This window comes from Lissotriton helveticus, chromosome 1_1 (genome assembly GCF_964261635.1).
Source record: "Lissotriton helveticus chromosome 1_1, aLisHel1.1, whole genome shotgun sequence".
NCBI classification, from domain to species: Eukaryota; Metazoa; Chordata; class Amphibia; order Caudata; family Salamandridae; genus Lissotriton; species Lissotriton helveticus.
In genome coordinates, this window is record NC_136057.1 from 1716957228 (window position 1) to 1716971459 (window position 14232).

General features: G+C 43.9%; 1 protein-coding gene across 1 annotated transcript; it reads right to left on the reverse strand.

The window, feature by feature from the left end:
• Positions 1 to 1212: 1212 nt before the first annotated feature.
• LOC144833034 (aquaporin-5-like) lies at positions 1213 to 14220 on the reverse strand. Its single transcript, XM_078689138.1, has 4 exons — positions 13782 to 14220; positions 12903 to 13067; positions 8535 to 8615; positions 1213 to 1573 (listed from the first exon to the last, which is right to left on the reverse strand). Exons 1-4 carry the CDS (start codon positions 14142 to 14144, stop codon positions 1355 to 1357), a joined length of 828 nt encoding a protein of 275 aa, XP_078545264.1. The 5' UTR covers positions 14145 to 14220; the 3' UTR covers positions 1213 to 1354.
• Between the last annotated feature and the right edge of the window lie 12 nt (positions 14221 to 14232).

The following is a 14232-nucleotide window of genomic DNA, read 5'->3' on the forward strand; positions in this document are numbered from 1 at the left end:
AATACCATAAATACTATACATTACAAAGCAATTATGTACATGCTATAGAACTGCTGCTCAGTAGACAATTTCCATTCAAAATCCTTCCATCATGTATTTTTCTGGCGTATCACCTATATATATATATGTTCTTCAACATTCTTGTCGTCACAAACTCTCTGCATCTTTGTCATAGCTGGCATGATAAAAATGTAACGCCCTACGATTGTAGTGTGCAGTCTACATCTAATATAGTTTAATCAAGACAATTCATTATAGAAGCAGAAAATATCAATAATGCCTGTCAAGGGAGAGATTGGAGAGAAATGTCTTGGATTGGAGGTTCAAATCAATAGAGTACACAAAATAAATTCTTGTAAGGACGCGTTGCAGGAACACGGGCCAAAAGAAAGGGCGTGCCTTCCCCTTGGTTGTATCTTTAGCACAAGTTATTGTGGACAGTTGAATGGCTTAGTTGAAAGTGTTTTCTATGCTATTATCAAGGGCACATGCCAATCAGAATCATGGATCAGTCGCATTGCATGGTGGCCAAGGGGCACATCTGGGCACAGACTGGAAAAGGCCATTCACCTGAGTCTTCCCTTCTTGCCTTAATATGGGCTTGAGCTACAACGTACTCCCAGGTTATTCACCATGTCACAGATGGCAGGCTCATCAGATCACAGGACCCTGCCTGCACTGAATTGAGACTTTGAAGTGATATGCTGCAGGCCCATCCTTCCTCACATGATATATCCATGTGGATTAGGAAGAGGTTGGGTTTCCTTGACATCACAGGCATCTAAATACCACTGGGTGTTAGGTTTCTTCACAGTGATGGGTTCCTAGTTACTGATTGAGTCTTTGCAGAGCTTCAGTGAACTACAGACACTTGTTATAGAGCCTTTAAAAAAGCCTCTAAGGCCTATCAGCATTAAACTGAGTGAGTGAGGTATACAAAGACTGATTGCCCATAATCATTCAGTCCACTAGGGATTCAAGTGAGATTTGAGTACATGGATTTTGATTCCAAACCCAATGATGCATGCACTTTATCCTGGCCTTTCCCCCCACCCTGATGATAATCATGTGATGCGGGAATGCCTTAGGCTTCCTAGATACCTGACCCTACAAAGCCACTGACTTATTCGGGTTGGCCACCCAGCCTTCTCACAGCTGGCTCGACATTCAATTACAAATGTGCATAATAGAGAACAAATGTTTGACACAATATCAAGCATGGCAACTCTGTTTATAAGAAATGGGACAGTGCATGTGGCCCGCTGCTCTCCACTCCTGGACTGTCTTTCAGGGACATTCTGGACAATTCAAACTAAAGAAACCTGGTGTTTGTAAGACAGCTGGCGACACTTGCTTAGAACTTCTCTGTACTCCTGGGCAGAGATTGGGTGGAATAAAGTTCGACTTGCTGCCTCTTGGGGTCTTGATGGTTTTCCCAGGCTTCTTCTTCAGGCTCATAGGTTCCTTTCAAAATAGCCAAGCGGTCAGAGAGATCCTTGCAGTATGGGAAGAGGAGGAAGTTGTAAATCAGTGATGCCAGGATTCCTCCGATCAAAGGCCCCACCCAAAAAATCTGCAGGAAAAGGAAACAGTGAACCAGAATTAGACCTTTTCTTGCATTTCTCCTTTGTTTTTAGTAGAATTTTAACTTGGCTAAATGAAGTCAAATTATTATTTCATTCACTACCACATCCAACAGCTGCCAGAATCTGAGCACTTGTCTGGGTTGTCCTAAAGACAGGCACAAAATTCTGGTTGCAACCTCATACATTTCTGCAGAAAAAGTTAAAAACAACTCTGTACAGCCCCACATATCAAAGCTTTGCTTAGCTCTTCATAATTTGTCCAGCAAACATGTAATACCCGTGACGTCAAGCTTCTCTTGGAACTCCTTATACATCCTTTTACGTACTGAGACTGTGGCTCAGGGACAAGCGGGATTTGTCCCTGTTATAAATTTTCTGACTGTGAAAGCTAACAGTTTTCAGTCTTCATGGATGGTGTGAGTAAAAACACGTCTGTAGCAGACTTCTCTGCAAGAGTCTGCAGGCGCTGATTACAGTTCTTTGAGCTGCCACCCAAATCTTCATCTCACTCATCTATATATCTATTATAGGCATATGTGAATCCCATCTCAGTCTCCTTTGTAATAAAAAACCGTCCCACTCTGGTCAAAACGTTCCTCAGAATTGAAGTCATCTACCATCTCTTGAATTTTTTAGGCTCTTCTCAGAACCGTTTCCACATAACCAGTGTTTTTGTCGAGCCTACCAGAGAGCACACACTGCCTGCTATTTGAAGGCAATTTTGTGGGCTTGCTAAGAACATACAGTGGAGAAGTGTGGCTCAGGGGTTAGAGGCAGCAGACCAGGAAGCTGAGATTGGTCCTGGACCAGGGTTCAATTCCCCGCCTCGGCGGGTCTTGGGCGCAAAATTCCAAGGACTTGATAATTCACGCTCCGGTGCCTACTCGACTCACGGGTTCACACTCTGCGACTCTGGGCAATAGCTTGCTTAATCTCCACTACGGCCCCTCGCGGCGGGATGCCTGGCTTTCACCTTGCGGATACCCTGCCGGGGTTATCTCACAGGGGAATACCAGGACGGGTTCCCTAAGCAAGCGCTTAGATACTGTGTCGGTGATTTGCGCTATATAAATACATGTACATTTACATACTGGGGCTCGCAGCGCGCACATTGCGTACCATTGTTTGGCTTTACTGTCACTCATTTTCCCTTGCTTTCTTTTGGACGAATTTCCTTGTTTGAGCCTGCCCATGTTGTGTTTGTCCATTCCGTGGAGCACAGTCACTTTTCCATCCCTTTGATTGGATGGTTTCTGTGCTTTTTCTACTCTCTTTTAGGGAACTCCTTTTTTCTTTTAGTTTAAGCACTCCATGAGAGTGGATGTGTTTTCCAGCTGTCTCCCTCGTGTGCTGTTCTCCACCCACCATGTTGCTCTCTTGCCCATTTGCATCCCTTCCCCTACCCACACTCGTTAATTTCTCACACTTGTAAGCTTCTCCCCTGCACTCCGTAATTTTCACTCCCTGGTGTTGCATTTCCTGCTATATCTCGGATAGGTAAATTTAAAAAAAATAAAATAGTGTTCTTTTATAGGTGCACATATATCTGTTGACTATGTTTGCAAACCTAAAAAATTACACAGCAGCCGCATCATTGCATCTTTTTTAGCCATGGTTCACGGCAGCTGCTGTACAGCATTGTTAAGAAACAGCGGCGAAGCTAATAAGTAATATACGCTAAGATCTATTGCTTTGTTTCATCCTTGACAGGGAGGGTACAGTACTAAAGTGAATTTTCTAGTCATACATTCAACACTTCTTTTAATGTGAGATCATTATTGCCCTACTTTGCATGTCGCTGTATTACTATCTTTACATATTTAACTTTTCATCTATGAGAAGAAACTAGGGGGCAGATTTACCAGCCCCTTGCGCCCCTTTTATTCCGCCGTTGCGTCACTTTTGTGACGCAGCGTCGGCGCAAAAGATGCACCATGGTGCGGGGTACTTACAACGTGACGCATCTGGAAGATGCGTCACGTTGTAAAGCCCTGCGCCAGAAGGAGGCGTTCCTGCGCAGGTGGGGGGGCGTTCCGGCGCAGGAACGCCTCCTAAAAGTGGCTGAGTGAAATCTACAAGATTTCACTCAGTCACTTTGGGGCCCATGCTGCGTCAAAACCCTGCGCCTGCTTGAAGCACATGTAAGGATTGACGCAGCATTAACAAGATAGGGCCCCCCAGAGCCTTGCTGGAGCTGCGTTGCGCTTGCGACGCAACTCCAGCAATGCGCCGCCTTTACGGCACAGATGCTTCACGCATCTGTGCCGTTTTTGCCCATAGGTGCACCGCATTGTAAATGCAGCGCATCAATGGTGGCGGAGGCATGGCGAACAATAAGTGGCGCATCCCTGCTTATATGCAGGGATGCGCCACTTATTGTAAATCTGCCCCTTTGTATTTATTTTCTTGTTCCTTATAGCAGTGGTTCTTAAGCTGTGGTGCATGGAATCCTGGGGTTTGAGATGCCTACACTGCTTCGAAAATTAAATGATATTAGCAGTTTAATAAAGTGTCTGAATTAAAAGGCAAAATGTAAAAGTGAAAAATGTGTAAACCTTTTTTGAATGTCAAGACATTTTCAATGTGAGGCAAAAAAATGTAATTAGTATCCTCAGATTGATTTGTGGGAGCAGTCCAGTGCATCAAAGAAAATATACTATGGACGATGGGTAGCCTCAGTTGAATTCAGAAAAGCGTCAACCTTCCCATTAAAGATCAAATTGAGATTTATGTATCTTTGTGACTTAAGTAAAGTGTTTCATTTTGTGTATTTGTTTGATGAATGCTTATTTCTGTATTTTTGTGTAGGGTTTTGCGGATCAAATCATCAATATTGCTTAGGTGGGGTTCTTGGCTTCCAATAATGACTCGGTGAGGGTCCCCGGAATCTAGCAGTGATTTAGTGGGTGTCCTTGGAGTCCAGTATTGATTACGCAGGGGTCCACAAGTGTTAAAAGGTTAAGAACCACTGCCTTATAGCATCAGTCAAGTTAGCATGCAACAGCCTGTTTGTCATTGCTACTTAGATGTTCCTGCATCCGCATTAAATCTCATCTGCCAAATCTCCTCATTCTCCATGGGTGTCCAGATCTCTCTTTTATTAATGCTAGTGTGTGACCCCAAGAATCAACGGCGCTAACAAGCAACATTTTAAAAAGTAAATGTTTTTCGTTTTAGCTAATTAATTTTAGTAGCATCTTCTTTTTCACCCTTTCACCCTCATTATTGCGATGCTGCACCCTCAAATATTTAATAAGGATTTAATATATATATATATATATATATATATATATATATATATATATATATATATATATATATATATATATATATATATATATATATATGCAAGAACCTCCCAACAACCAGAAGAAGAAGAGAGCAGGGGCCCAAGGGGGAGTTCAGGAAACAGCTTTATTTAAAAGCAATTCTTCTAGAATGGCGGATGCATTTCGGCAAGGGTGTTGCCTTCCTCAGCGCCTAGAAAGAATGTACGGGGGTGGGGGTGGGAGCCGTTGTGATGTAGTGTCCAGCCGCACACCTGATAGGGTGACATCTGACTCCGCCCCGCAGCTCACCTACGACTGGAGGCCTGCCTTGTGGACTACAGGACCCAGCATGCCTTGTGGTGGCGAGGTAACTGCAGCGGGAGCAGATGGATGTTAGTGCGGTTTCATGGATTCCAAGCTGCCAAACCCCAATGTGTCCCAAAGTTTTTGCAGGTAAACAAGTTGCCTCCTTGCGCCCCCTGAACCGCATCAACCCCCAGAGAACCGGAAATCCAAATTGCGGGGGTAAGTCCAGAAATCCAGCTTTGCCCAGCGTACAGCACTGTGGCTGCAACACCGCTGATTTTTCTTTCCGATGACTGGAGGCGGACCCGGGTAGGTATCAGTAACCTGATATGTTCCAATCCACCGAAGCAGCAGCCAGCAGAACCCGGGCCAACTTGACGATGCGGGGACCCCTGTAGCGCGATCCTGGCATATATATATATATTTATTTATTTTTCCATTGCTCATAGGGCGCTCACCAGCCGGTGCTCTGCATAGGGACCGGGTCCAGGTCCAATTTAATTATTGAAACAAACGATGCGGCACACCAAATGGTAGTTTTGCTTATTTTATTGATAAGCTCTCCCCCACCAACGCGTTTCAGCCACCAAGGCTTTGTTCACGGTCAGTAAGTCCTTCCTTCATTTTTACTTATATACCCACATCTACCCTTAAGTGGTATTGTGGGATATGTAGTTTAACAGAATTTTACAAAACTTTACACACAGACAGAAAGACAGTAGCGCTTTTGTGAATGAGTTTGTGCAGTATTAAATTAAAGCAATTATTTCAAATGTATTCAGGGTTAGTACCCAGTATCATACTTATGAATTGCAAATTTGTAGTCTTGTAATGGTATAGTACCCATTTTAAAGTCATAGTATAATGAGTTTGAATAAAGTTTTTTAGGGAAACACAGTTATTCCAGATGAACATAAAGTTCCTCATCGTTATTAATGCCACCCGGCTGTTTTGTCCGGAATTTTATGATGAGTCGCGATTCAGCTTGGCATAGCTTACGGACACGATCACCTCCTCGGTTATCTTCTGGTACCATTTTAATCCCGAGAAGCACATCTCTCTCCAATATCCCTTTTGACATGTGAGAATGTGTTTAGCTGTTGCATATGCCATGTTGGCATTCTTTACTGCATGTATGTGTTCGAGGATACGCTTTTTTAACATGCATGTCGTGCTTCCAATATATTTCATTCCGCACTTACATTCTATCATGTATATGACAAACTTTGATGTACAAGTTATATTTTCTTCAATTACCATAGTTTTCCCATTTGGTTCTTGAATGTTGGCCATGTTTTTGCCTATTCTGCAGGCTTTACATGATTTGCATGCTTTAAATCCTTTACGTTGGTTTGTGAGCCATTCTGTTTTCTGTTTGTTTTGATAATGGCTCTTTACCAGCATATCCTTTAAGGAAGTGTTCTTTCTGTAGGTTACAGTTGGTTTATCGCCTACTAATTCTCCAATGTCAGGTTCCCCTGAGATTAGATGCCAGTATTTCCTCATCTTGTTTACAATGCTCCCACTCTCCTTGCTGTATGTTGTTATAAATCGTGGAGGATTTCTCTCCACAACGTCCTTTGGCTTTTCCATTAGGATTTCTGCTCTGGTTTTTAGATCTACTCTTTTCTTGCATTTATCAAGTGTACGTTCATTATATCCTCGTACTCTGAACCTTCTTTTGCACTCTTGAATTTTGTCTTCCGCATCTGTTGCTTTGGAACAGTTCCTCTTCATTCGAATAAATTTCCCGTAGGGGATACTTTTCACTAGTTGCCTGGGGTGGAAGCTCGTCCCATGTAGGACACTGTTAGTCACAGTTTTCTTTCTCAACAATGTGGACTCAATTTTGCCGTGTCTATATAGATCTTAGTGTCAAAGAAATCAATCTCTTTCTTGTTGGTGGTGCATGTAAATTGTAGACCAACCTCATTTCGGTTTAATTTGGCAAAGTGTCTCTGAAACTCTTTATCAGTTCCTTTCCAGATGAGGAATAGGTCGTCGATGTAACGTACCCATAGTATGACTTTTTCCATCTCCAGTTGGTTTTCGGTGTCCCAAGCAATGGTTCGCTCCCACCACCCCATGGTGATGTTGGCATAATTTGGGGAAAATGAAATTCCCATGGCTGTCCCACACTGCTGTTTAAAAAATTCTGTGTTAAATAGGAAGACATTGTTCGTAAGACAGATGTTGATCATGTTGAGAAGCATATTCGTGTGATTCAGTTGTGTTATACTCCGTTGTTTTAGGAAGTATTGGCATGCTGTCATCCCGATGTCATGTCTTATGGATGCGTATAATGATACTACATCGATGGTTACTAGGAGAAAACCCGGGTTCTATGTTATCTCTGTGAGTATTCTTAAGAAATCTCCTGTGTCTTTCAAGTATGTGCTCAAACTACGAGCAATCGGGGCCAGAAATGTGTCCACATATTTGGATAGATTTTCATATAAGGACCTGCAAGAGGAGACTATTGGTCTCCCAGGTGGATCGATCATAGTCTTGAGAATTTTCGGGAGAAAATAGATACAAGGTGTGACTGGAAAGTCTATTGTCAAGAATTTACGTTCCTCATCATTGATTAGTTGTTCTTCATACCACCCTTGTATTTTTCTTTTAGTTCCTTAGTCATTTTCTCCATTGGATTGATTTTCAATCTACAGTAATTGGAAGGACTTACTGACCGTGAACAAAGCCTTGGTGGCTTAAACGCGTTGGTGGGGGAGAGCTTATCAATAAAATAAGCAAAACTACCATTTGGTGTGCCACATCCTTTGTTTCAATATATATATATATATATATATATACATACATATATATATATATATATATATATATATATATATATATATATATATATATATATATATATATATATTTTTTTTTTTTACAGTTTCACTTCACCAGATGTTCACAAATCGTGTGACTTCATGTCATCTGATGCCATCAAGGTTAAAGGTAATTTCATGTCACTACCGGTACCCTGGTGGTTTTGTGTTGGCAAGGCAGTGCATTTTGAAATCACTGCCTCCTGCGTACCTTTCACTGTAATGTTTTAACCTTCTTGCCTCTCTACATCCCAACTGGCAGACAAGTATGCTTCTAAACCCTCCTTTATCCTCATCAAGATCTTTTCTGATTCACCCTCCACTCACTTATTCATGCCAGCATGTAACCCCATCTTCCACTTCCTAGAACAACAGCTCCTTGTCTATGGTCCAGGGACCGTGTTGTAGATGTTCGAACATTCACATCTTTATGTCACCCTTGTGTTACTGTTGACATGAGACGGTATATTGCTCTCATTGAACTTTCCCCTCAAAATCTGTCTTGGCAGTCACAGATAAACAAGCCAAAAATGATTTACCCAGTGGTGGACGAAACTTTTCATGATCACTGCAGGGCCGAAGGATCGAGCAGGATTCATGGAGCATCCAGTGAAGTAGATCTGGGAATACAAAATACATTCATTCACAACCCAAAGAACTACCTTGACATTGGCTGTTTTACTAGCGTCTTGCTCTTGCACCATGCCATGTGATGTCCACCAGAGGAAGCTAATATTGCTGAAGCTGGGAACTCTTTGAAGCCAGTGTCCCAACAGCAGTCCCCACACCACCTCCCAATCCTAGAGGAATCCAGCCTGTGAGAGGTAAATGCTATTTTCTGACATCCCTGCACTATTCTCCACACTTCTTCCTAGGATTATGTGTACCATCTCTGAATGCCATAAAGCTACTGGCCATGGACAGTCCTCTACGCTAGCCGCCACTCAGGGGCGTTGAGTGTGAGAGCATTACCTAATGTATAGTTGGTGTCCCAACACCTTTCTCCATCCTTACTTCTATGAAGAGGCATGCAGTGCATGAGCTGTGAATGTCCCAGTCAGTGCCCCTACACCGTTCTTCATGTTAGCCCCCACTCACAGAGGTATGAAAAGCAGAATTTGTAAGTGTTGTGATCTGTACTGTTCTATCTCACCCACAGAGGCGCAGAGTGTGTAAGCTGTGAATGCTGTGAAGTCAGTGCCTGGCACTATTCTACATGGTATCTCCTTCTCATAGAGGCATAGAGAGAGGCATCAAGCAAATCAGGAGGCCACTCCTTCTGCTTCCTCGCGGCCAAAGCCTGGAACGCCTTTCCACTCCACCTCAGACAGACAACATTGCTTCCATCTTCGCAAGAAACCTCAAAACCTGGCTCTTCGACAGACCCCCTCCTTAATGGAAAGGAACCTGCACCCCCCCTACACCTAGCGCCTTGAGACCCTCAAGAGTGTGTAGTCGAGCTTATCAAACTCCTGATTGATTGATTGATCAAGCATAGAATTATGAGCTTGCTTGTTTCATTTCCAGCACTGTCCCCAGCTGATGTCCTCTGCTTCATCCTTCTGTGTTTCCCTTCCACTTCTTCATTACACTCATGTTTTATCCTGGTTTGTGTTCCCACTGTGACTAATCTCTGCTGTTGCACTGGTTATTCAATGTTCCTCCGCTACATCATGGCCAAGTCCCTTCCCTGGCCTCTAGTCTCCAAGCCCTGGCAGACTTAATTCAATCCAGGACACAGAAAGAGTTTAAGGCTAGTTTTCTTGCAGCAAGTAGTACAGCATCTTTCCCTGCCAAGCTTCATGCAAGCAGAGTACTCCACAGATTCTGAACTCCTGCATAAATTCCAGGGGTGTAACTTAATGTGATTCTGGGATGTCACTGATACTCCCAACTCAAAAACAGTGGGTTGCAGGGTGGATTGGTGGGAAGACTAACATGAGGATTAGAGTTAGTACTGATTTACATTAGGTGAGCTTGTGTTTCGAATGGCACAGTGAGTGAAAAACAATGAGTTGGAATGCCACTGGTGAGACTATTTGCAGGCATTCACCACACCACCTTTTGGGTGTTTGATTGCCAGTAGTATGCCCAGAAACCCAAGATTAGCACAGCTTTCCAAGCCTACTACTGCTATTCGTGAATTCCAAAAAGTAGTATATTTTCACCCATTCAATGAGTACTTCAAAGAGTATTCAAGGAATATATATATATATATATATACATACATATACACACACACACAAACACAACACACATATACATATATACACACACACATATATATATATCATGTGATCAAGGCCCTTGACGGGCTGAAACGCGCCATGGCTGTAGTGGTCTAAGGGAAATAAAAGTATTTATCTTGCTGCACCAATTTGTGGACTTTTTGATACATGATTCCATATGAATGGCCAGATGCTTTTCACATCGTAAGATTACATGCATTGTATGGTAGATCCGCATTTGTTATTTAAAGATGACGGAACTTTCACTAGCTCAATATGACTGCTTTGTGTCCCTTTTCTGCTTCTTTACCGGAAATCAATAATGAGTTTGTATATATAAAAAGTAATGGCGGCTGCGGCGTTTCGTGCAAATATTGACAAAGGCTAAGTGCTGAAACGCGTCTGTGTGCCTAGAGTCCGAGTAACCCCTAGGCCCAACTACCAAACCAAAAATGCTTTTGGGGGGGGGGGGTCACATCCGAAACACCACCCTGAAACCACACCCCTGCCTGTCCCGCCTGACCCTGGTAGTTCTCCCTGTGAACTCATGACTATGGTACAACACACCAGCTTGAATTACCTGCCCTAGGATCATTTATTTTTTAATGTATTTTCACTGCATTCACTCGTCTTCGTCTCTGCTATGAGAATCCTTGATGTTAGAGTTATGAAATCAGTCCATGTAGGCAGGGCTCCATGTTTCCCTCCTCACCTTTTACGGATCGTTTTATTAAGTGCCTGACAGCCCCATGCCCAAGCCCCAGTTGCAAATAGAGGTGGACACACCAGCAAATTATTAGGGCGTGCCGAGCCAGAGTCGAGCCAAGGGTCTGGCTTGGCTCCAAGAGTGCGCGCTCAATCCATGAAAACGTTTGGCATGCATATTGTGCAACAAACATAATGTAATAAAATTATACAGTCTTTTCTAAATTAAAAAAGGTGTATGTCTTTAACATGCAGATTTGCTCCACCTTAGTACATCTGATTATGTCATTGGATAGACATTTTTTTTAAAAGTGACATGAACTCAAACATGTATGCCTCGCGTTCCACCCCTCCACACGACAATGTCATTAATGAAGTAAGAGGCATGTAAGTAGCCACGTAAACCCTAAACATGGTCTAGATTATAGGTGGAGCAACATTGTAGTCTTTTAAATCAAACATAACAAGTTCTTAAACTGCGCACATACTGAACTCGAGACTTTAAAGTTGCTCTCATATGTGATAATAGACAAAAGAGAGGCTGAGGAATAAAATGTTTTCCTCTGGTCAGATAATTTGGACCAGCAGGGAAGTTGGTAGTGATTCCATCTATCTATCTATCTATCTATCTATCTATCTATCTATCTATCTATCTATCTATCTATCTATCTATCTATCTATCTATCTATCTATCTATCTATCTATCTATCTATCTATCTATCTATCTATCTATCTATCTATCTATCTATCTATCTATCTATCTATCTATCTGTCTGTCTGTCTGTCTGTCTGTCTGTCTATCTCTCTTTCTCTCCCTCTCTCCCTCTCTCTTTCTCTCTCCTTCTCCCTCTCTCCCTCTCTCTTTCTCTCACCTTCTCCCTCTCTCCCTCCCTCCCTCTCTCTCTCTCTCTCTATCTCCTGTTTTACATGAAAAGTCACTGTTCTTTTATTCTTTGCAGAAAAACAGATATAGCACACTAGATGCTCCCCCTCCCCGGACCCAACTACAAGGACAGAGTCAAGAATGCATTTATCTGGGGGTGGGTGGGGGGGTGTTACACACGAAACACCCCCATGAAGCGACGCCCCCTGATTAACTCTTTGCCTCCTGCTTGGTACTGCAGCAACCCTCCGTTCTTCTACAATACTTTCTGCAGAGCCCCTCTGTTTAAGCCAGGTATGTAACATTTGGTAGCTCACTACAACCACCACTCTCACTGCCTTATCAGCAGAAATTCCTGCAAAAAGAAAATGGGGTCAGCAAATGGGGTGAGGGAACTCCAGTTCAGTGATTCTCTGTCCCGTGCTTTATTTGGATTCCGCATCTAGAACTACTGAAGAGAAAAGCAGCACTATCTATCCTTCGTGTAAAGATCTCCACTGTTGCGACCCTGTGCTGTTTTCTAGGTCCTATAGATTCCGCTGTTTGTGGTGTCGCTGGTACTACAGAGGTTTGGGCGCCACCATCCCTGCTTTGTTTACTACATCCAATCCTGCCTCTAATTAGACAGCAATGCTGTGTAGTAGTTTAGTGCGCCCCCTGCCCTTCAATTCTTAATCTTACTCCCCTTAGGTCCTCCTCCCGGAGGGCACTGAGAGGCAGATTTACAAGCCACTTGCGCCACTTTTGCGTCACTTTTCCCATGTTAAAAGTGACGCAAAAGTTGCGCAAGGAGCTTGTTGCGCCACTTTTGCGTCACTTTTAACATGGAAACGTGACGCAAAAGTGGCGCAAGTGGCTTGTAAATCTGCCGCCCAGAGCTGCTGTACCTTAATACCTCTACTGAATCCAACTGCTCGTCCACTTATGCTGATTTTCACTTTAGTCAGAGGTTTAACGCCTGCTATTGGTAGAGCCGAAACAGACGAAGTTAGCAAGCAGCACCCTGGTCTAGCCTTCCTCACTCTGACCCGAGCCCTGCTGGGGCTGCCGACCTCGGGCCAGCGTCCCAGAGGCACAAGAGAAAGGCTTACCCCGATCAGGTGTCCCAGGGTCACGGAGAGTCCGATGGATAAGGAAGGGGATCCGATGTGGTCGGTTCTGCGGCTGTCAGTGGTGGCAAAAATGCAGAGAACCAGCTGAAACGTCAGGATGATCTCCACCGCCAAACCTTGTCCAGGGGTCGCGTTGGTGTTCAGCTGAAAAGAGATGGTGAGACTGATAAACATCCTAGGTTTAACCGGCATATATTAACGCCTTTCAAGTGTGACAAGTGCCCTCTCTCCGGGGACTCTCAGCTTCCCTATAAGAACCGTTTCTCAAGCCAATGCAGGCTCATTCAACGGGTCGAGAATGTGGTCAAACGGCAATGTCGGGCGACCTCGCAGCTGGGGAACCAAGTTCGAGGCTGGGGAACCAGGTTCGAGTCTCGGCAAGGACGCTCAACATTCTGTGATTCTGGGCAGATCACTTTAATCTCCCCATTCTTAACAAAAAAAAATGAATTGTACCTCTGTTACGCAACTGGTGCACATATAAAGGGCTCTAATAGTTTGCGCTCTATAAAACTCCACACAGGAAAAAAGCAAAGAACGGCAAGGAATGGAAAGAAAGGCTTGTCTTAAAACGTTGAAGTACTGCCGCTATAATTTCTCCATCTGGACGCAGTGAAGACATATGGGGAAAAGAAGGGACTCCTAATACCCACAGCTGCGCGCCTTCCTGACTCTCTCCTTATAAATAAGGACAAAACGGGAAATTGTGAAATTCTGTCTCTGTCTCACAAGCTATTAAAACGTGCAACAGAATGACTACATTTAGTGAAATAAAGAAATAGGGATTATTAAAGCTTTCTGTGCATACGAACACCTCTAACTCCCCTACCCTCCAAGGAAAAAGAGCGGATTACTTACAGCGTTGATGGCAAGGTTTCCGCGGATAGGTGTGGGGGCCACGCCATAGAGGATGGCAGCGCCAGTGATTGCCCCCACCATCTGGGCAGCAACGTAGAAGATGGCCCGCAAGATCGAGATGTGCGAGCCCACCAGGAAGGCCACGGTCACGGCTGGGTTGATGTGTGCGCCGCTGATGTGCCCAACCGACTGAACCATGGTGCCAATGGCCAGACCGAAGGCCAGCGAAATCTGCAAGATGGTCGGGAGCGCTGCCGACCATTTCAGAGCAGAACCCAGCCCGAAAAACACAAATATCAGGGTAGCCAAAAACTCCGCAAAAACTGCACGGGCAAAAGCCAGCGAGCAAACTTCCCGTTTCATGGTGAAGGCTGGAGCAGGGTAACTAGATGAGCTGTTTGCTGTTTGTCTCACTGTCGGATACCGTGCACTGCAGCAGGAGTTCAAGCAT